Here is a 22595-nt window from a genome sequence, read left to right on the forward strand (position 1 = left end):
CTGTGAAAGTCCCTCAGACGCTTGTTTTCCCTGCCAGTCAAAATCCCATTCACTTATTCTCTCTTCCCACTTGTTCTGTCTGTCACTCGCTCTCTGTAAAACCCTCTCCGACTCTTAAGACCTGCTCTGGGGAGCCCGCAGAGGTCCTGGCTATGCTTCAGATCATCACCGCATGAGAGGCATATGATGACACAAGGCCTGAGTCATGTGGTATTGTCATCAGAGTGCACTAACTCGCCTGGCACGCTCCAGACAGACCCCCGCCAGGCCCACTCTTACTGCCTCTAGGGCCGCAGCAGGACAGGGCACTGCCACACACACACACAGGCACACACACCAAATACCCGGTTACAGTCACTCAAAATACAGCACAGCAAAGGGTTCAGAGACCCACAATGTCACTCTGATCACAAAGGCTTTCGGATAAAAGCCTCATGCAGCCTGTGTGTTGGTGATTTAAATGACTGAGCCTCTAAGCAAGGGGCCCTTAAGTCGTAACCTCAACCAAGTGCTTAACGCAGATGTTTGCAACTACAGTACAGAAGTAAACTTGATCATAACTTTACTTCTTGAAGTAGACGTTATCCTCTTCCCAAAACCAGGTGTAGGTCAGGTTGCCAGGATACGCCTCCGCTTGGCAGGTGAAGAGTGCATTCTGGGATATGTTTACAGTCACGTTTTCTGGTGGTGAGACAATGTATGGAGGCCCTGAGAGAAACAGAAACATTTTAGTATGTTGTGCAACCAATAACAGCCACTTTTGGTTCCATTGTGGCGGTTGAAAGAAGCTATAAACACAACACTTACATTTTATCACCTTTAAGTTTTTAAGGTTTGAGCCGGGCTGTTTTCGGTCTCAACTAACTCCTGAGGGAAATATTTGACTGTTTAGCTGCTAAATGCTATAGTACATTCACTGCCTAATTGCTAACTTTGTTTATTTACCATTTTGCACTGGACTGGTATGATGCTGAGATTGACGCTGATGAGAGCAGTGAGAGTGAACTCAAACAGTAAAGTTGCGGGCCAGAAAACGAAAATAAGGAGCTGAAAGACCCTAAAATACCCTGAACTGCAGAGTCGGGTGACAATTCTCTGTGGGTTTGTCACTATGAGCAAGCACTTTTTTTACACATATTAATCTGATCCATTGTTAATATAAAATTATCAATCATAGCCGCTCTAATGGTCCCAACTAGTAAAAAGCACCAGGAAATGTTTCTTTTTTGCATTTCTTAGTTCCTTTGGGCACTAACAACTTTTTCTACTGACTACACAGTTTTTTAATGATGAGCCACAACCAAAACTGCAAAGATATCCGTTTACAATCTGTAAATCACCTCATTTGTCTCCATTTAAGTAAAATAAAAAACATTTTTTAGTCACAGACAGTAATGTCTAAAACCCAACAAATAAAACTTTTTACATATCACATAAAACATGCAGTTCAGTCTTTGTAGAATTAAATTAGACCTTCTCGTCTATGTTTTGGTGCAACAGCACAACAGATTTGGGTGATAGATTCTCCTTCTGTTGTTTTACTTTTCCACAAAGCATTGCTGACTTGTATTCAAACACAAATGAGTATTTCCTCTACACTTCAATATGCACACACTCTTTTGTTTGCACCGCCTCAAGCAATCAGAGTGAAGTGGTCGATAACCACAGCTGTGAAACTGTGCTTAAATTACTAATACTAGATGTATCAGACTAATACTACGGATGCAATTTTAATGTAATCATCTGAAAATGTCCAACAAATGATACTGAGATAATGATTTCAACCAATAACTTTGTATTCCATGGCAATATTCAGCTAATTTCTCAACAGGATAACAGAAGTTATAATATGTTCTACCAAATGGTAGAGAAGGTCATTAAAGCTATAAAAAGTATTATGAAATGATTTTGCACCACATGCAGAGCTACTCTGCTTCCACTTTGGGATTGTGGCCTTTTTTCAGGAACAGATCAGAGTGAGACAGAGCACACACTATGTATTATTTACAATATATCACCGCACTCTGATGTAAAATACAGCGAGCAGCCAGCTACTGTAACCTTAACAGTAGTCAGTGTTGAAGCTTATGCGTGCTTCACATTGTAACCTTCCCATCCCCCGAGGTACTCTAGGTTTCTCTTAACTCTCAATAAAACAGCAGAAGCCATGAAAGGTAAGCTGTCTTTTATGAGTGGGCCCAGATACAAGCTTGCTAGTTATTTTCCTCTCAGTGTGCACAGCTTAATACATCAGGTGGGACTACTGACCGCAGTGTGTCTCACATAACAATTAAAAACAGATCACCGGAGTGAGAATCATGACTCCTCAGATATCTGCTTATTATTGCTCTGGGTGTAAGTCCTAATCATATTTCACACTGCTTTCATGCTAATTTTCAACCGCACTCAACACTAGGAAAAACGTTTTATTTTTGTTTTCATATTCATATTATACCTCCCTCTAAATTTCTATAGTATTACTCAAATGTTTTAAACATCGAAAAGGTTTTATAAGGTGAAATGTGATGTTGTTTGCATGCATGTGCAGTCCGCGCTGTAACATATTTGTCATCGGACTTCTGCTTCTATCACATGTCCTGCTCACATTATTCAGATTTAATATGCCAATATCATTAAACTCTGTGGTAATTTGAGGTAGCAGCCTGAGATGATGTTGTACTGGATTACATTATATTATTAGGGGTTCCTTTAATTGGTCAAAAATGACCATAGCACTAAAATAACACCTGTGACACAGTCTAGAGTGGGTGATATGGATAAAATGCTCTATCGTGTTATATGTAATTGATATATATCATGATATGGTACATTTTCTGGAAAATAACTTGAAATGTTTATGGATAAAATAAAAAGACAGAAATGTGTTTTTGGCTAAACCATCTTATTGAATAACTGACAATTTATTGATTATGTGATGGACAAACTACAGTAGTGTGCAAAAGTTAAAAAAAAAACAAAAAAAAACTGATGTAAAGGGAGGATGCTGTCAAAAAGAATGCCATGAATAGCTTTTATTAATCAATTAGCTTCATATAAAGTGCAGTAAACAGAAAAAACTTAAATCAATATTTGGTGTGACCACGCTAGAGCTGACACAGTTACTGCATTACCATGGTAACGCAACCACGTCACGCCCACTGCAGAGTCGAGCTGATCACTGCTTGGTAAGGGAGTGTGTGAGTATGTAACTATATGATGTGAGTTATATTCAAAAAGTATTTTTCCAAAAACAGGTGTTGGAAAGTGGGGGTCGTCTTATAATCAGGGTTGCCTTATATTAGAATCAATACAGTATTTAGGAACCAATTATTTTATAAGGTTAAATTTTTTTTTGTTGTTTTTACCGCAACGGTTTGAATGGCTTTGCCAATTTGTATGGTAAGGAAAAAAGTCAACACGCAGCAGCTCTAGACCACACTTTGCCTTCAAAACAGCACCAGTTCTCCTCGCTACACTTGCGCACAGCTTTTCAAGGTTCTTGGCAGGCCGGTTGTTCCAAGCTTTTTAAAGAACTTATTTAGAGATTAATACATTTTAGACTGTCTCAGTTGCTTCTGTCTCTTCGTGTAAATCCAGACCGACTCGATGATGTTGAGATCACTGAAGATAGTTCTTTATGACTCTGGCTGCATGTTTGGGGTCTTTGTCAGGCTGCAGTATGAATTTGGGACCCATCAGAGGCCTCCTTGATGGTATTGTGCAACGGATAAGAATCTTAACACCTAAAGTGCCTAAAACTTTTGCACATTTCTGTATGTGATCACAACACTGTTTCTAAACGACCTCAAACATATCTTACCGACATATCTGTGATCAGCTAAGATCAGCTGATAACATCAGATATATCCACCATGCCAACAGTGGTACAATACACCCAGAAATATTAAAGTCATAGCTAGAATGGTTACCTGTACAGCAAAATCTCTGATAGACAAATTTATTCCATCTCACAGTATACATAATGATACTAGTCTCAACAATCTATAAAGGTAGTTTTTATTCAGTAGCTGAATATACAGGTAGTATCATCCTGCTGTGATGTAATGCAACCACTGCTGCAGTGTGTTGTGGTTGAAAGAACACGTATCGTAGTATTACTGAGCCCACTGGAGGCCTGAAGCCTTAATGCAGTTGCAACACATGCACCACTGGTTATTCTATTCTTCAGGTTTCATCGCAATGATTATTTAATGTGTGTTTGCAGTGTGTGTGTGCGTGCGTGCGTGCATGCGTGTGTGCAGGTGTGCGTGTGTGTGCACATATGTTTACTATACTGCACCTGCACAAGTCAGGCGTTAAAATAGACCTTACGCTAACTCTCCCATAAAAGCAAGATGCTCACTTGCTGGTTAAATACACACTGTTGACTCCCACCAGCCTTGCAGTGTCAAGAGACTGAAAGCACTGGAGGCTGGTATCACAACCACCTATCTGATCTGTGTCTAGCAGAGAGCCTAGTTAATGGAGCGGAGACAGACAGTGACGTTCTCGCAGACAGATCCTGTTGTACACACATGGCTGTGCACAAAAGACAGGCACACATGCACATAGAGGCACCAGACTAAGCTACTGACTGACTGATACAGACCCATAAGGTGTGTTACAGTAAATACATTAGTACACCAGAGAGCCAGAGAAATGTCTTCAAGTATAAATAGTGAAACTTAAAGGGGACATTATGCTTTTTGGGTCCAAAACTTGAGGTTAACATATACAGAAATGCTCCCTGCATGTCAACTCGTCACACATGCCCATAAACAGCAGTCCGATCCTTAGCCTTTGATGCTAAGGCTGTTGCTAAGGTTTTTTTTTCATATGTTGTTTGCGTAGTCCACCATCATATTTCAGATTGGATTTCAGCTCAAACATGTACTGATGTATTTGAGAAGTTGACATTTTAAGTAAAGAACAAGAAAAATCCTAGTACTCTAGTTTGTGGCATGATTTGTTGATGTAGCCGTAGACGTAGTTTTTTGAAATGTAACTCATGCAAAGATATTCCTGTACAGCCCTAAATTAAGAATATAGACCTGGAAATGTGCATAATATGTCCCCTTTAACTACTTTAGTGATGCAAATGCAATATTAGGCCACAACTACAGGGTATGAAACATGTTTTCATTTCAAAATCTGTGATCTGTGAAAATACATCTATCAAAAACAGTTACTAATAAACTGTTTTGTAGTACCTATGCTACAGAGTGCCTAATTCATGTTTACTGTACCTTGAACCAACAGACGGGTAGTGTGGAGCACTTCTCCCTGGTCACTGTAGGCTCTGCATGTGTAGGCCCCTCTGTCATCTCGAGTGATGCCAAGGATGGTTAGACTGCCATCATGTACCTGTGGTTACATGTGCAGGATAAAGAGAGATACAACACAGTCAGATAATCTGAAAGATGATACAGTACCAGTCAAAGGTTTGGTCACACCAATAAGAAAGTGTGTCCAAACATTTGAATGGTAATGTATATAACGCCCCCGCTCTTGAAGTAAGTTTGTAAGTTTGAGAGTCTACTCTAAAGAAAACAAATCAAACACTTAAAAGTCATGAATGTGTCATGCTTTAATTAACTCCAGGTCTGATTCCTGCATGTGGTAACCTTGGAAACGTCTAACTCTATGTTGTTGCGTGTCCCTGTGCGCAGGCACTGATGAGAACCAATAAGTGGTGAAGAAACACATTAACCAGACCTAATAGAAATACCCTCATAAATTATGCAACACGTTGCGAGGCTCTGTCCATTCAAGTCACACACAGCTGTAGTCTGTCTATTCATGCAGCTGAGGGGGGGGGCATCTGCTACGCCTGCAGAATTATTCCAATTCATCCTTCTTTCAAATGTTTTATCCGAGAGATGCTACGAGTAGATCGACTCAGAGTAGCATTTATCTTCTGTCAGCCTGTTGGCAAACTGTATCGCCATCGCTCAGATTTGTCTATCAAGGTTAACACTTTGTGCATCACTGCTGCAACATACAACGTGTGTGTCATGCTGAGTGTAAACTAAACACCCAAGTGTTGTGAGGCATCGATGTGAGGCTTGGGAAGCCATTCGCATTGATTTTCCAAAAGTTGGAAGAGATTAAAATTGATTAAAATTGTCCTTATTATATTTACACACTTGAACTGATGACTGTCTGGCTGATATGGCAGATTTTCAGCCTCCCTCATGACCCAGTACCTTTTTACTGATCTGCTGTCCTTTGAGGCTCATTTTTGCCTTGAAAATAAACATTAGACTTGATCAGCTTTGTTACAATCCACGATCTGTAGAGCTGTTGCACTTAAGTTCACTACATTGTAGGATTTTACGTTGCACTAAATCTCTGCTGAAAGTATCAGAATCAAATCTGTTGGATCAAATCATTACGCTCCTACAGACAGCACATGTAGTGGTGATTGTAGCAGACTTCCAAGACAGTAACCTTAACAGGATCTGATAATATGTAATGGTCATCAGTCCATTCCAATACATCCTGAGCCATAGCTGTACTCAATCCAAGCTGAGGGAGACAAGATTAAAGAAAAGGAGGAGGAGGAGGGAGGGAGGAAGATGTCAGCAGTAGATGAAGAGGGGGAAGGGTAAGAGGAAAGAAGAGGCAGTAGATGAGGTGAAGGCAGGATCTCAAACTCTGACACATCCAGAGAGACCAATATTTGGATCTGAAGCAGAAGACGGTTGCTGAGAGTTGATGTTGTTTTCCTGCTTGCTTTTTTTGTTTGTGGTTTGAGCGCTTTTTGTAGAAGACCCTCATAATCCCACCTAGGTTTCTATCCTCTCCTGTACGACTCTTTTGTTTGGCATCTCGGTTCTTTTTTTTCATGTGCAAATAAAGTAATAAAGTAAAGTAAAGAGAGGATGATGAGGATTCCTCCTCCTCTCTAACCCTGTCTGTCACATTCCTGCCTTTCTCCATGACATCTCCATGGAACTGAGCATGTGGGTGAGCAAATATACCCTCCTGCTCGCTCCAACACACACACAAACACACACACACACACACACACACACACACACACACACACAAATACTTTCTTCTCACCACAAGAAGGAGCTTTCCCAAGTTCAAGGGTTTTTGCTTCAACATATACGCTCAGAAAAGGCAAATGGATGAGGAAAGCTGATAAACGCTGCTCTCAGTAGTGATTTTCATTTTTAGTGTAACATTCATATTAGGGCTTATGTAATATTGATGTAGAAGAAGGAGATTAATAATGCATCAGAATGTTGTCAAATCATTTACTGAGGGGACGGTGTTAAAAAGAGGCGACTGGAGGGAGAAATGGCGGAGCGAAAAAAAGGGGAAAATGAAGGAGAACACACTACTGGATACCCCCCCGTCACCTCCTGTGCACTATATCACGCAGGCGGCTCTAAAGGGTTGATAGCGCCTGCAGCAGACAGCAATATCAGTGACATATGAGAATGTGAAGGCATGCAGAAAAGGAGGGAGGCATCTACCTTTCAAAAAGTTCCAAAAACAACAAAAGGAGGTATAAAAAATGCCATTAAATGTTGCTTGTTAGATTTAATCACCAACCTGTTGTTGTGTTCAAAGCATTCCAGGAGTTCTTTTTGTGATGATTTTTTTTTTTAGTGAACCTACTTAACCTGCCTCGTCTACGTCTAATTCCTACTTTAACGAGAATGGCTCCTTACAATCCCCAAGAGGACCAGACGTGTAGGTGGAAAAGAGCACTTGCGATAGTATAGTGAGAGCGAATGAGCGAGACTTTTTCCACTTGATGAAAAAGCGACATTTGTACCTTTTACTCAAGATGCAAAATCCTGTGGCTGCAGTGCATTATGGTCCGTTTAAAGCATTTGGTGTGTCTGATACATCTATAACGGAGCGGTGTGTTAAACGTCTTTGATTCTGTGCGACTGACACCACAAACCTGCTGTTTATTGTTGATGGCTTATGTAACTGAAACATTTTCATATCAAACCACACTGAGGCTGTTCCAAAAATATCTTGTCATGACATCATACCGTCTGCATTTGGGAGTTTATCCACGGGAATAAAAATCATGTATCACCAGACTACAAAGGGGGCTCAGAAATGCACAGTGTGCTGCCGGTAGCAGTTTTTTTAACATCGTTAAAGTGATTCAGGGTGTATTTTTATTTTTACTGAAGACATTACAGAGTAGCAGGAAGAGCCTGACTGACAGTCATGCTGGGCCGATCACAGATTGCGGTCTAGTTAATCAATCAAATGTCTGCAGCTTTGAAATTCAGTTTCAGTATTTGTGATACAATATGTTTAAAATGTAAAAAACAAAAGATTCCTATTATTTTTATAATATTCTTACATGAATACTAACTCACTGCTGGATGTTTTATTGTTTTTTTGGCCTGCGACATAATTTCAAAGACTAAAGCCTCAACTGAAGCTTTATTACAACAAAATATGATTTTCCTTGCAGCACAACAACAGAATAAACTGATTTTAGCCTGAGTGAGATAGACTCCATAAACATACTTTCAGTACAGATGGACTCAGTGGATGACACCATCTGTGCAAAAGCCCTGCTTCTATATTTGTACACAATCATAAATCTGAGTTATTGCCATTATCTTGTTCTTACCGAATATTTTGCGTTGGTTGCAAGCTCCTCCCCCTCCCTCAGCCAGCTGATCATTGGTTTAGGATTTCCCTGGGCAGAGCAGCTAAGCAGAGTGCTGCCCCCTTCCTTCGCCTCCACATATTGTGGTGGCGTTGATGTGAATGTAGGTGGGGCTGTGGAGAGAGTGAAAACAGAAATCGTTACACTGCATTAAAACGTCCTGTCTGGTGTCGTCTTCAATGTGGGGTTTTCAGATTCTTTCCTGAATCTAGATAATGTTTCTGCCTTCCCACGGATGATTTTTAGAATCCATTTGCTTTTGTCGTTCTGTTCTTTCTGTTGCTGTAATGAGTTAAATGACTGAAGCAGAAATTACATATGATTTAAAACAGTATGAAATTGATTTTTTTTTTTTTTTTTGGGCTGTTTGGGGGCAGCGCCACAAGCTGTAAAAACAACATTAACACATCATCACCTATTAAATTGATATGGCACATGTTAGCGTGTTACCAAACTGTTGTTTATTTACACATCTAGCATCCATTTGGAGTCGTGTTTCTGGCCATCTGTCCAATATCCAACTCCTGAATAGAATATCTGGCTCTTTGCTCCTAAAAGCTACTCTGTGTTCACCAGCTACTGCATCTGCTAACTTTGTCTGTTGTTTGGTGCTGGGCAAGTAGTGTATTCTGGGTTTATCAGTGCTTTATTGTTGGAAACAGCTGCCATGGGTGCAATAACAGTGTAATACCCAGTGGTGGTAGAAGTACTCAGATCCTTTACTTACGTAAAAGTATCAATACCAGAATGTAAAAATACGTCATTACAAGTGAAAATCCTGCATTCATAATCCTACTGCAGTAAAAGTATAGAAGTATAACCAGCCAAATATGCTTACAAGTACCAAAGTAAAAGTATTTGTTTTGCAGAAAATTGGGTTGTGACTGATATATTAAATACACTTAACAGTTAATGTGTAAGAAGCATTTTGTTATTGTAGCTGGTTGAGGTGGAGCTAGTTTGAACTGCTTTATAAGGGTCACATGATAAATCTGAGGGGTCTTGAGATGAGAGATTGGGTAGGAAAGTACATAAATTTGGATTAATTTTTCAAAATGTTTCTTTAATTTTTACGTTTTTTGAGAAATAATGGAGGGTTTTATCTCTTTGGGCTTCAAACAGTTATTTATTTGAACCATATAAGGGAATATTTAGAGGGGAAATGCATCTTTGGTGGAACTGCTAACAACTCTGACATCTGAAACATGACAAGGAGATATAACTATATATAGGTTTACTTTAAAAATGTATTCCAATACAATTACTAGTTACCTGTTAAAAATGTAGCCAGTGACTGAATCCAAGAATCACATTATTAAAGTAACATAACTCGATTACTTTCCGTTACTTTTGGATAACCTCAATACCAAATATGCAAATAAAGACAAGAGAAAAGAAATATCAGTAAGATGACTTTTACTTAAGTGTATTCTGTAAGACAACAGACCAATGTAACCTAAGAAAAGAAAATGGGGAAACCAAGATTTTTAGAATCAAAAACGTGCTCAGTGTATTTTATAAAAAAATTTCATTAAGCAAATTCAGGCAGTAGCCTGTCGTCCTACAACGAAGGTGCACAACACAGCTGCTAGTCATGTATCTATTGTTGTTGTTGTTGTCGCTGTTGCTGTTCTGCTTCTCTGGAATGGCAGTGGCAGACATATGTGCAGCAGCATCATGGGCTTCGCCGTGTCCTTTTATTCGGTTCTATTTGCATGATATGTCTGAGTTTTCTCTACTTCATTCAGTATTGAACAGGCTCGGCGACCAGTGACACACTGTCAGCTGTGGACACGTTACCCACACAGTCATCTTGAAGAGCGCCGTTATGTGCGCTACAAGCTGTCATATACTCAAGCTCTCTTTTAACTTATTTGTACGAGTCTTTGGGACTGCCACAGTACGTAACAACCGTCCCTGCCTGCTCTCCCAACATAGGTTCCCTGTGTGTGAAATGTGTGTACATGCGCCCACTGTGCGCACCTGCGTGTGCCATGTGTTATCATCCTCTATTCACAACGTCGTGGATCAGTGAGTTATTTTACCCTCTCGTTTCTGCACAGCTTACATTTGGGACTTTTACAGTGCATGGTAGTATATCGTTCTTTATTTTAAAATGTATCTTAAAATTATAATCCTGCTAATAAACCCTGATTTTCACTAAATGTATCAGCAATCTGATGACATCTTATTTTCTGTAACTTTAACAGAACACAGTTACCTATTTTTTGTATCCTAATTATGTAACACCGTTCCATGTATTCCGTTACTCCCCAAGCCTGCTAAGGGGCCACAAGTCAAGAAGTTTGGGAACTAATCTTTAACAATGCAGTGTAATTTATGAGCTCATCATTATGTTATTTTATGTAAAATAAATGTAGTGGAGTAAAAAGTACAATATTTCCCTCTGACGCATTGTGGAGTAGAAGTATCAACTAGCACATGAAAATACTAAAGTACAAGTACCTTAAACTTGTACTTAAGTGCAGTAAATGTACTTAGTTACATTCCACCACTGGTAACACCACACTAGTTGGCTCTTCTGACCTATCCCTGGTACTGAATGAGAGGATAAATTGCTCAGATTGGGGATGTGGCTGCCACAGTTTTCTGGACCAGCTGGACATCAGAAAGAGATGAGGTTTCTCCTCTGCATGCCGCCATTTACCCTAAAGAAGCCACTTGGCGACATCACCCCTTTCCACCTGATGTTTCTGAGCTTCACGAACAGCCACAAGGGAGCTCTTTACCACCTACTGTACTGCAGGCCAATAAACTGTAGTCTTCCTCAGCCAGCTGCTTTCAGTGTTTCAACATAATATTTTGATTATAAATGGTGGCACTGTGTTTAAAGAGAGGACGGCGCTGCCATACAAGTGGGTCACTGCTTGCCGCTGGGAGTGTTGCCATGCTTCAGACTGCACACAAGCACCTGGCATGGAGTAAACAAATCGCCCAATTAGCACATTGAGACATCTGCCTGTCCATACTGCCCCCTTACTTCCTAACAGTCATACGTTACATATGATAGATGAATGGAGAGTCTAATGAAATGCATGACCGGTTTAAGTAACTTTTGCTGCTGTTGAACCACGTGTAGTTGATGGGTTAACGGCTACATTAAACGCATCATGACGCATCATTTTTCACTGTAGTTATTAGGAGGCAACCTTGTGCAGTTGCTTTGCAATGAGCTTTTATCTCAAGATATACTTTATTGATTCTTATTGGGAAACTTGGCCCATCCTAATTGTTTAACCACTGAGCCGGTGCTGCTCATACCCACATCCTCCTCTTACATATTAATTTTCATCCTTATTTAGATTCCTCTCAAGGGAATGAGCATCAGTTGACAGGAAGTAGGTGGCACACATGGCAGCGACAACAGCAGGTACATCGGACAACCTGGGAGTTCTTTTCACACCGTCAGGTACAGCTCATCACAGAGGAAGTGTCACCATGGCTGGGAAGCATGGGAGTTGCTCTACAAAAAAAGTAAGCGGAGCATAAAACTCTTGCCCTACTTATTGCAGCTTTTCATCAATTATATACATTAAAGATGCTTAAATATCCCGCACTCCCCACTGTTCTTCTCTGCATACCACACACCACATCCAGCAGATGGCCTGGATGTTTAGACGCAGGGTTCGGGGGCTGTTCTTTGAAGGCTTACATGTTATTTGATCACTTACTCAAGAGTGTGTCTGTATCATTTTATTTGCTTGCTTGGTCTTTCTTTTCTTGTCTCTGCTCCTGAGAGAATGCAGCTACATGGAGTACACATTTTTCATTGATTTCACATCATGAGCCTCAAACGTTTCAGTGTAAATTGTTACAGAGAGAAGAAAGAGACACTCAAGGAGACTTTACTCCCTCTCTCTTACTGTACATCAACTTACTCAAGGTGTTTCAACCTACACAGAATAAAATATAATATATATAATAAAGTGGTCATACATTCTTGCAGTGACCTGGCCGAGAGACTACATGTTGGATCCCACCTAATCATAGCTTGCTGTGAATGAGAGAGCAAGAGAGTGAATTCAGACACAGCTATGGAAGTGTAGAGGGTGATGTCGCACCCACAGATGTGGTTAAAAAGTAACTTAACACCCTCTGAAAATCTTGTTTTTTCTGACCTCCACTGGGTTAACTTCTGTCCTTGCTGCAGTGGTGTAGCAGTTTACTGCAGGGTGTGTCAGTACACTGTGACATCACTCCTGGGTGTGGTGAGAGGTGAAACAGACTTCAGAGAAGCACTGACTTTCAGCCTGGAGTTAAGTTACTCTTTAATTTGGTATAATGCTCCTCACTCGAAGGTGACAGACAAATGGCTACAGGTTCACTGAAATGAAGTAAAACACAGTATCTTTTTCCTCCTCCGTGTTTATAGGTTAGTGCACGAAAGAACGCTCTGTTCTCCTTTGGATTCACATTATGCACTGTTGTCAAAGCCACCAGAAAAGGCGAGAGAATGCAAAAAATAGATTTTTTTTGCTGAGAAGTCATGAGGTGCCTGGGCTGATATTGTGTAGTGTGACCCCAGTATTACACTTATTTTTTATTTTTATTATTATTATTTTAAAATAATGGCTTGAGATTTACTGTAAGAGTTTTGCCCATTTGTTCAAGTAGACCATATCTGGGTTCCTAATGGGCTGATTTTTTATCCATGTGAGCAATTTTAGGGGAAAAAATGTTTTAAAAAAATTTAAAAAATGGATTAAATTAGTATTTTGGGGTCCCATATCGACCAGAGGATGATTGTTCACATTGGCTCAACTTCTTGCAATACTGAGACCATTAGTGACTGACAATGGCAGATACACATATACTGTATGTAGCTGATGGACAAATGAGCTGACATTTGGGTCCCAATTGGGTCGACCAAATGGGGCCAAAATGCCAGCAAATCCCTAACCTGTCAACACAGTAGCACTGTCTATTTTTTATGTTTCAGTGTAGATGCTTAACTTAAAATGATATGAAAATGTTGGCACGCTGGCGTATTTTTCCAATCTCTGAAAACCTTACTGATGCCTGAAGAGTAAAGAGAAGGGAAGCACAGGGTAGAGACAAGACTAGAGAAAGAGAAGAGAGGAGAGGAGAGGAGGAGGGAGGACAGAGAGTGGCCTTAGTGTCTTTTTCGGGCACAAGGCCTTGCCATCTGACACCTGCCACTGAGTGGGCATGAATTCCCTGTCAGCTTGGCAGGAAGTGAAGGCCAGCAAACAGGAACTCAAAGGAGGAGTGTATGCAAATACCAAAGGAGAAAAAAAACGGCCAAAGGAAATGGGTGCCCTAGTGTCTGTGCGGAGGCCAGACGAAAATGGCACCTGCTTCCCTTACAGACACCCATTTAGAGGACAACAGTAGCATAAAGTCTTCATATGAATTCTCTTGTTAGATGTCTAGACTCTGAAACAACTGCAGCTTTTGATATTTCCATAAACGTCTGTATCTGAATTCAAATAACAGCCCCAGGAAAACGTTTTATTTGTACCAGTTTAACATATTTACCTCAAGTATATGAGTGTGTGTGGCCAATGCATCTCTGTAGCGAGACACATTACATACATGAGGTCATGTAAAATGCCATGATTTAATATGCCAGCTACATATGACATTCAGGGATATTATTAGTTCTGCTACAGCCCATAGAGCTCAGTTTCTGTTGAAAGGCCTGACAGGAGTGGAGAGCAGCAGAAGAGGGAGGGAGGGAGCAGTTGAAGTTGAGAGTGAATACTGATGAGGAAAGCTACAGAGATGCAGTATGCCTACACAACAAGACATTCATACACACACGCACACACACACACACAGATACCAAACATCACGAGAGTGTGCAGGTGACACTCGGCGGCAGAGTATGACCTATTCACTCGTCAACTCCGACTTCAAACAGCAGACATCTCATTTAGCCACATACAAACACACGCGATGAGACGCTCTCATGTCAATGTTGATGTAATGCGCCATACACAGAAAAACTGTGCAGAAAGTAATTTGCAGTGTGTGGTGTACTAACACATCCTGACACACAAATACACACAAAAGAAAACATTATGTTCTGCATTGATAATAACCTTTTATACAGATCAGCATTTTTTATTCCAAAGTGATTACGCGGTGCAATGGACTTAATAAATGGTTCTTTACACAGTATTTCGCATACAGCACGTCGTAATCATTATTCAAATACGAGAATCGCATCCATTGTAAAACATATGCATGATCAAATCGAATATGCATGAGTTTCACACAGCGCTCATAAGTTCACAGACCAAAAATATACATGTGAATGAGCTTGACAGTACTTTGCTCGCAAAGTCTGCCACTAACAACATGGAGGATTATAGCTTCCTGAAGTAAGAGACCTGTGAAGTTTCTGCACAGAAAATCACCACTTTCGGCCTGAACTGTTCTTTTTTTTAAAAAAATGTCTACTCAGGAAATACTCCTCTACTCATATTTACCAGTTGCAGGTAAGCCAACTAAGAGAGAGACATACTGTACCACATGAATTTGCTGCAGGTACTTTACTGCATCTTTGCTGCATCATGCATCTGCAAACTGCAAGCCTTTATTCAAAAACATATGAAGCAGCTTAATTTAATATCTGTCAAAAAAGCATTCCTTATATGAAACAGATACAGGACTTAAAAAAAAAAAAAAGACATCATTGTCTCTGTAGCCTCTGGTGCGCTGCAACAATGTGAAGACACGCTTCACGTAGGATTCTCTAAGCCACTGGGGCATTCCTGGGAAATGCAAAGGTGCAGATTTTTTTCTGCCTGGTCATCACTTTGATAGCTCTCAGACTATCACAGACGATCCCTGCCAGAACCGCCTTAAACAGGCCACAATCAATTCTCTTCTAACCAGCCTCTCATCCCTTTTTTACCCGATGCCTTTTGAAAAGGAGCTGCAGGAATTAGCTAAAACAGAGCTTAATGGCCACTCACCCACATTGGCTGGTAAAAAGTTAGGAAACAATTTAACGAAAAGTCCAACTGGAGCAAGGACTCTTAACTACTACCTTTAACTGCATGTTATTACAAATACAGTATATCGTACTGTAGTTTAGTGTGACATGATACTAAGATACCAGCAAAAATTAATCAAATTAAGGACATAACTGAAAACTAAAACATAAGCTAGAAAACTAAACTAGATGTTAAAAACATGCCTTAAGCTTTTTTTTTAAATAACTGTAGGTCCACTTTAAAACTTAAGTTAGGTTATATGATGATGTACAATATAAATGTAGGAAGATGTTTCTTTAGTGTTTATGTGATGAGGTACCTTGATTTCTAAGGTACTTAATCTGGATTGTATTAGCCAAAAGCAGACATGTCTGTCTCATTATTTTATCCAATTTTCAAGACAATGCACTATATTGTGATATATATTGTATCAGTATCACAGTATAAAATTATATTTATCGTCCACCTGACTAACACATGATGCAAAAAACCCATTATGACTTTTAAAAAGTAAAAATCTAACAACCCTACACTGAAAAGTAACTGAAACATTTATACACAAACTGAAATCTGAAAACTAATGACACATATAACATTACAATCTCATAACTGATCCAATGGCATAACTGGATTTAGCTGAAGGCACATTAACAGGTAGCTCCACCCTGAATGGCTGTCCAGTATAATTATATGATTATCATCAGGTGTGTTGATTGTCCTCTAGTTACTATGGTTGTACTTATGACCTTGAAATGAATGTGTGTCCAAATGTCCCTATCCTCAAACAAATATTAGTTTATTACATAAGGAGCTCAAGTGTGTGACATACTTATGTTTTCTGTCTTTTTCTTTTGCATTCACACCCACAAACATATGTTTCCAGGTCAGAGAGCGCAAACAATGTGTCGGTGACTCACCATTGACTGTGAGGTGCACCCAGCTGCCGTTGTGGAAGGTGTCGTACTGTTGCTCCAGCATCAGGACCCTGCACTCATACCAGCCCTGGTCCTCAGAGCGCACTGGGTCAATCTGCAGGGAGGCCTTCCCATGCAGAGAGGCTCTACCTGGAGACAGATGAAAAACAACACTTGGATTAACAACACTGTGTATTTGTCTTTCTCTGTCTTTCTAAACACACGCATGCTCTTTTCCAGCAGTGGTCGGCTTCTGCATTTAAATGTGTACACAAACTCACAACTAGGTACTCGGTGGTGGCTTGCTGGTCGCCACAGAGATCCATCATAACAGTTGGGGTTTAAGTGCTTCGCTTCAGGGCAGTGGTCTCCAACCTTTTTTCCTTGGAGCATGAAACAGATTTATGGTGCTCTGGTTTGGCCTTTTGTATTGACAGTATCCCACAAGGCATTAAAGTTTCAAGTAGGAGCTAGATGTTAAGATAATGCTTCATTTGTCTTTTAAAGATATTAAAAAGACAAATAAAACATATGATTCTTCATGTGTGCACTCTATGTGGTCAGGATTAGTACAATATTATATGAATTTTCCTTCAAGGCCTCCATAAACTCAGTCTTTGGACTAATAGTTATTAAAAGAAACTTATTTTGATGTACACAGTGCAAGTTGAGTGTGCCAAACATATTCATTAATTCGTTTGTTGTTTTTTACCTACTTATTCCTATTCAGGGAGTACAACAGTCTGGAGTCGGTCCAAGCACTGGATGGAAGGCAGGAAAATACTCTGGACAGGTTGCCAGTCTCTCACAGAGCCAACAGAGACAGGCAATCCCTAACACTCACTGTACATTCATACTTATGGGCAATTTGGAGCCTTCAATAAACTTTCAAGTACTGTTGGAGGAAACACAAGAATATAAAATCTCTAAAATCCCCCCAAACTCAAAGGGGTATTAGCAATTCTGTTTGTATGATTCAGATTTGACACTTATTCGCTGTCTTGCCAAGAGTTAGATACAAAGATTGATACCACTCTCATATCTGTCCGCTAAATGTGAAGCTATAGCCATGAGATGATTAGCTTAGCATAATAACTGGAAGTCCTTTAAGCCACGACTTTGTTTTCTGTACAAATTAAACAAATAAGAATATAGCTAATTAGTGAGCTTTAAAGGTGCAGGTAGGTGGATTTTACATGGAGGCCATACCTTCAGCTGAACTGAAATGAAGTATCAGACTAGCCTTCCATCTTTACCAGTTCTCTATTTCATATCAAACTTCTCCACCCCCGCCCGCCTCTGTTTTTCTTCAAGGCTTGGGATAAATTGGAATTCTAAAAGGAGGAAATCACAAGGGATGAGGGAAGTTCAGGAAACCAGGCATGGTGAAATCTTCAGCTGCTAAGCTGTCTGTCTTCAAGCTTCTAGCCCGCTGCTCACATGGCTGCCTCTGACAGCCCAACAGACTAAAACATTCGCTTCCGCTGTCTGACGAGTGTTCTGAGATGGAGTATTTTTCCAATCTTTGATGTGTAGATGTACTGTAAGTACTGTTTCCTGTTACTTCAGACTGAGTGTCAGGCAAATATATTGACGTTGAGGGCAGGCTGAACTGCTCTTCCAGCACTGTATATTAATGCAGCAGATAGATACCCCAACCCTGGGATTGCTGCCATAGTTGCGGTAGAAAACTGACGTTTTTTGTTAGCAGAAAATCGATACACCAAAAAGGGAAGAGAGAAGAGCGGGGACTGCAGTCTTGCAGTAAAAAGGTAGCTTGTCTTTAAAAAGTCAGGTCTATTTTTGACTGGGCATTGAAGTGCTGAGTGGGGCGGGTGGTGGCGTGAAGGGTAGGGATCAACCTCAGCTCCCATTTGTCAAGAAGTGAGAGGGTGCTGCTGTAAACAGAGTTAACAGCACTGTATCCACGTCAGGACTGGCCCCCTGGGCATACACCACTTACACAGTACAGAGTTCTGTCTACTGTGAAAACAGAGGAGCTAACACCTTGTTCAGATCACATCACAAGCTTTGTCAATTAGGAACGCTTTGAAGAGGAAATTCTAAAGATCCAAAATGTCAAAGTTGGCAGACACAGTGTGGTGCACTAAAAAACTACTTTAGACAATATATAGCTAAAGGGCAATGCTCATGTCTATAATTACGTGGAATTAGCACATCATGAATACAGCGAACTATGAATACTAAAGCTACCTAAATGTAAACCTAAAATTCAGGCCATCAAAAACGACCTATACTTATGTTTACGCCATCTAGTGGCCGTAGTAATTATGACCTGGGAAGTGATGCAGTTTAGATGACGTCAATATAAGGTGACTTTATATTGATTATTTACCTTATTAGGAGGAGTGGCTAGATAGGTTACACAGTTTGATGGCAAAAAGTGGACTTTGCTGCAGGGGTTCGCTGTTCGCGTCGCCGTGGCCGTTTCCAACCACGAGTCGGGACATTTTTTTAAACCTGTAACACCTGTAACACAGTGTTTACTGTTGCCACCACAACGTAATTTTAAGGAAGTAGAAATCACATTTCAAGTGATCATTTTAACCCCAACCATGATCTTTCCCTAAACCTAACCAAGTAGTTTTTGTGCCTAAACCTAACCAGACCTTAACCACAGCATTGTCACAACATAAAACATAATTATTTTTGATGTTTTTGAAAACAGCACATTACAGTCCTATGGGTTATTCTGTTTGTGGCCTGGTCCCCATCCTTCCTATAGAGGGCACTGTAAACATTTTGGGAGTCATTAAAAACAGAATTATTCTGTTGTTTCGGTATGAGGACGTATGTGCTCATACCTGTTCCAAATAGCTACACTTGAAGACGAGATGAATAGTCTGCTTCCTGTCTGCATTAAACTGTCTCCCCGATCTCTCTCCAAGTCTAATTGTAGTCTTGACGCAATGGATTGTACAAATGTGGATAATAGCGCACAATTTCACTTGATAATATACACAAAAAGTAACAGAAGGAGTAATGTGAAGACTGAAAACAGAGAGCCCTGCCTCACTCTTGTACCTCCGCATACCTGCGGCCAATCACTGCTTAAAGTGGGCTTGATTGTCAGATTGTCTTTTTCGGGGGAAGTAACAGAAATTGTTGGATGCCAATTCCACTTTCTGAAAGGGTTTTTTAGATGATCTGACAAGCACTTCATTTGAACCATACTGAAACCTTCAGCCTCCCTATTAGACCCAGCACACATTTTAACTTTTTATAGCAAGAAAAGCTCAGGGGTGACAATGAGTCAGCATGCACAATACCACAATTGCCTGGAGCTAATATAACTTAATAGAATGCAGCCATTATTGGTGTAGTTAATTACACCTGTGTTTTGCTGTGTTCATGCAATGTCACCAGAATAAGAAGAACTAGAAAGCCTCCCATTACACTGACCTGGGAGTCCTGTAGTGACACCATATAAATAGCATTTCATTAGGCTATATATTGTTTATGACTGAAACTAGATGCAAACAGTGTATTTAATTAGCTGAATCCAATTTAATTAGAGATAATATTGGATTTCATTTACATGTAACGGTCAGTGATGTTGGCTTTGCAGCCATTTTACCAAGTCTGTTGACACTTCTTTTCACCAGATGGGAGATGTCAGAAATTCCCGAGATCTCTGACCCAGAATAACAATGAGGAGGCTGACATGAACATGTTTTTTTTCATGCAGCTGGTAATAATGATGACCAATATAATGTAAACATAGCATTTTTCTACTATGAAAAGGGCTGTTAACAAGGTGTACTGCGGCCAGTATTGAAGATAAACTGCATGCTAACAAGATAGCTTACAATCCAGAAGACAAAGCAACAAAGAGTCGTACCTTAATACTGTATATGATCACATATTCCTTCTCAATAATGCCCCACATATACCTACAACTCCATATTATTCTTGTGCAGGCTGCAGCTAAAGCTGGTGTTAAGAGAGATATGATTTAATTTTCCTAACAGCTTGTCCCAAAGCGGGAGAATCTGACACTAAAATTTCACAAGCTGCACATCTGAATTATTGATCACGTCTTTGCTTGAGTGGGCACAAAAATAGATGTTTTTAAATGTTGTAATTTCCATATAGCCGCAGGACAAACTGGCAGAACGATCTAGGATAGATCTAGTCTGCAAGCAGATATGCACAATTTCTCATTTAGCAGTAAATTAGACAGGGAAAATACACAGTTGTAATGAGGAAAAATTCACATCTTCTCTTTGAGGTATCTTGAATTACATATCAAAGTTAATAGGTCTCTTAACAATTAGTAATATGGGAAACTGAATAGTGGTAACACTCACTGACCCAAACAAATCAAGATGGACTGGAATAGATCCATATGTAAAGCATCCATGTGTGTCCTACTCTGTTTTGGTAGCAGCTGTGTGATGAATTAATAGCACATTTACTTCTATTCACCATTTTTATTTATATTGAGTGATAAGAATTCATGGGAATAGCCCAAATGAGCTCTGAGACTGCATGGACCCATTAAGCAATCCCAAAGAACATCTCATAAACTACAGTCCAGTGTCATTATCACACCGTCACCATGCAAATGAAATCCCCAAAATACATTTTAATCTATGTAATGAGACTGGCCATATTCATGTTGCATCTGTTCACTGTTAATTCCTCAACAGTGGACTTGACGCCACATGGCAGGGGCCCACTCGAGCCCAAAGTGAGCACAGTGGAGTGTGATGCTGTTTGAAAAAGCACTGTTCACTCATATCCTGCTGTTAGTCAGGAGGTTAAAGTAAACAATGAAACACTCCAGCAGCTGGAGCATCTACAGCAGCCACTACAAAACTAAAGGAGGGTTCCCCAGACAGTGAGTCACTGCCATTAGGCTTCTTTAGAGTGATGGCCCTGCTTGAAATGCCCACAGGGAGATATTTCAATGGATTCAATATTATTTAGACAATTCTCACTCTACTCCTGTTAATCTATCAACTGAAAAACATTTACGACATTTACGACACCTACACTAGGGAGATTAGACCGCAGCTTTTTGACAAGCCATGCTTTGCCTTTATTTCACAGCATATTACCAGGTCAGGAGGGGGTTTTGTACTTGGTAAAGAGGTGAGAACAGGAAGGGATGATTTTGACCCCATTCTGACAGCTCGCCATCTTGTCACTGACACTGAAGCAACATCAGAAGAACCAATTTTCCTGCCGTAAGGACGAAGGCAGTTGCAGATACATTGTCTATACCAGAAGGAAGTTTTTTTTTTTAACCATCCCTCTTTGCAGTCAAAAATAATGTCAATGTGTCTTTTAAATGTATTCTTAATAGTTTTGTACTATGATAATGAAGAAGAAAGGTCTTTGGAAAAGATTAGTCAGCTGGGGGGGGGGGGGTTGTTGATTGACATTAACTGGCAGGCTACCAGTGTTACACCGTACACAACAGAGACAAAGTCAAAAAACTGCTGTAGCTACAAGTCATGGACAGACAGTGTGTCACTAACAAGGATTTTGAAGAGCAATGACCACACCAGCATTTTTAGGTATGTTTACATACTGTTTAATGCGCTGCAGCTGAGCAGCTAATTAGCTATCTAGCCTGCTAACTAACATTGGCAGTGCACTTTATCCTGATGAATGTTTGTTTGGTGGTTCGTTGAACAAGCTAAGGTGCAGTCAAGACGTGTTCATGTTTGTAAGTTAGATAAGAAGGAGAATTTAGCAGGAAAGCTAGTGTGCTTTGTCTGTCTGTGGCAGGATGCTATCAGGCTCAGAGTGACAGTCTGTTCTGCCTGTGATCGAACTCCATGTTATCGCTCGTTATTGCAGATATGTATAATGTTGTAGACAAAAAAAAGGCAATTTAATTAGGGTTCAAACCCTGAAGGGGCAGAGCGCTACCGAGTTTGTGCCATATTATTATTTGTCTTCTGCTGCGGCACAAACTGCAGTGAGCTGGAATGAGCTAAATCCATGAAATTTAATAAATAACAATAACTGGAAATAATGTGCAAATTCTTCCCAAGACATACAAAC

The 22595-nt window shown here is 40.1% G+C and overlaps 1 protein-coding gene across 4 annotated transcripts in view; it reads right to left on the reverse strand.

The window, feature by feature from the left end:
* The window catches only part of igsf9ba (immunoglobulin superfamily, member 9Ba), a 71752-nt gene that overhangs the window by 24138 nt on the left and 25019 nt on the right, over nt 1–22595 (reverse strand). For 3 of the 4 annotated variants that reach the window (XM_044353302.1, XM_044353303.1, XM_044353304.1), the window contains exons 3-6: nt 16560–16706; nt 8618–8769; nt 5247–5364; nt 567–708 (exon numbers count right to left, since the gene is read on the reverse strand). In XM_044353302.1, coding sequence (XP_044209237.1) covers nt 567–708; nt 5247–5364; nt 8618–8769; nt 16560–16706 — 559 coding nt within the window. Of the gene's footprint in view, nt 1–566; nt 709–5246; nt 5365–8617; nt 8770–11955; nt 12055–16559; nt 16707–22595 lie in introns of those variants that run through there. The other variant, XM_044353305.1, reaches the window with a different exon arrangement.

The sequence above is a fragment of the Thunnus albacares genome, chromosome 6, assembly GCF_914725855.1.
Source record: "Thunnus albacares chromosome 6, fThuAlb1.1, whole genome shotgun sequence".
NCBI classification, from domain to species: domain Eukaryota; kingdom Metazoa; phylum Chordata; class Actinopteri; order Scombriformes; family Scombridae; genus Thunnus; species Thunnus albacares.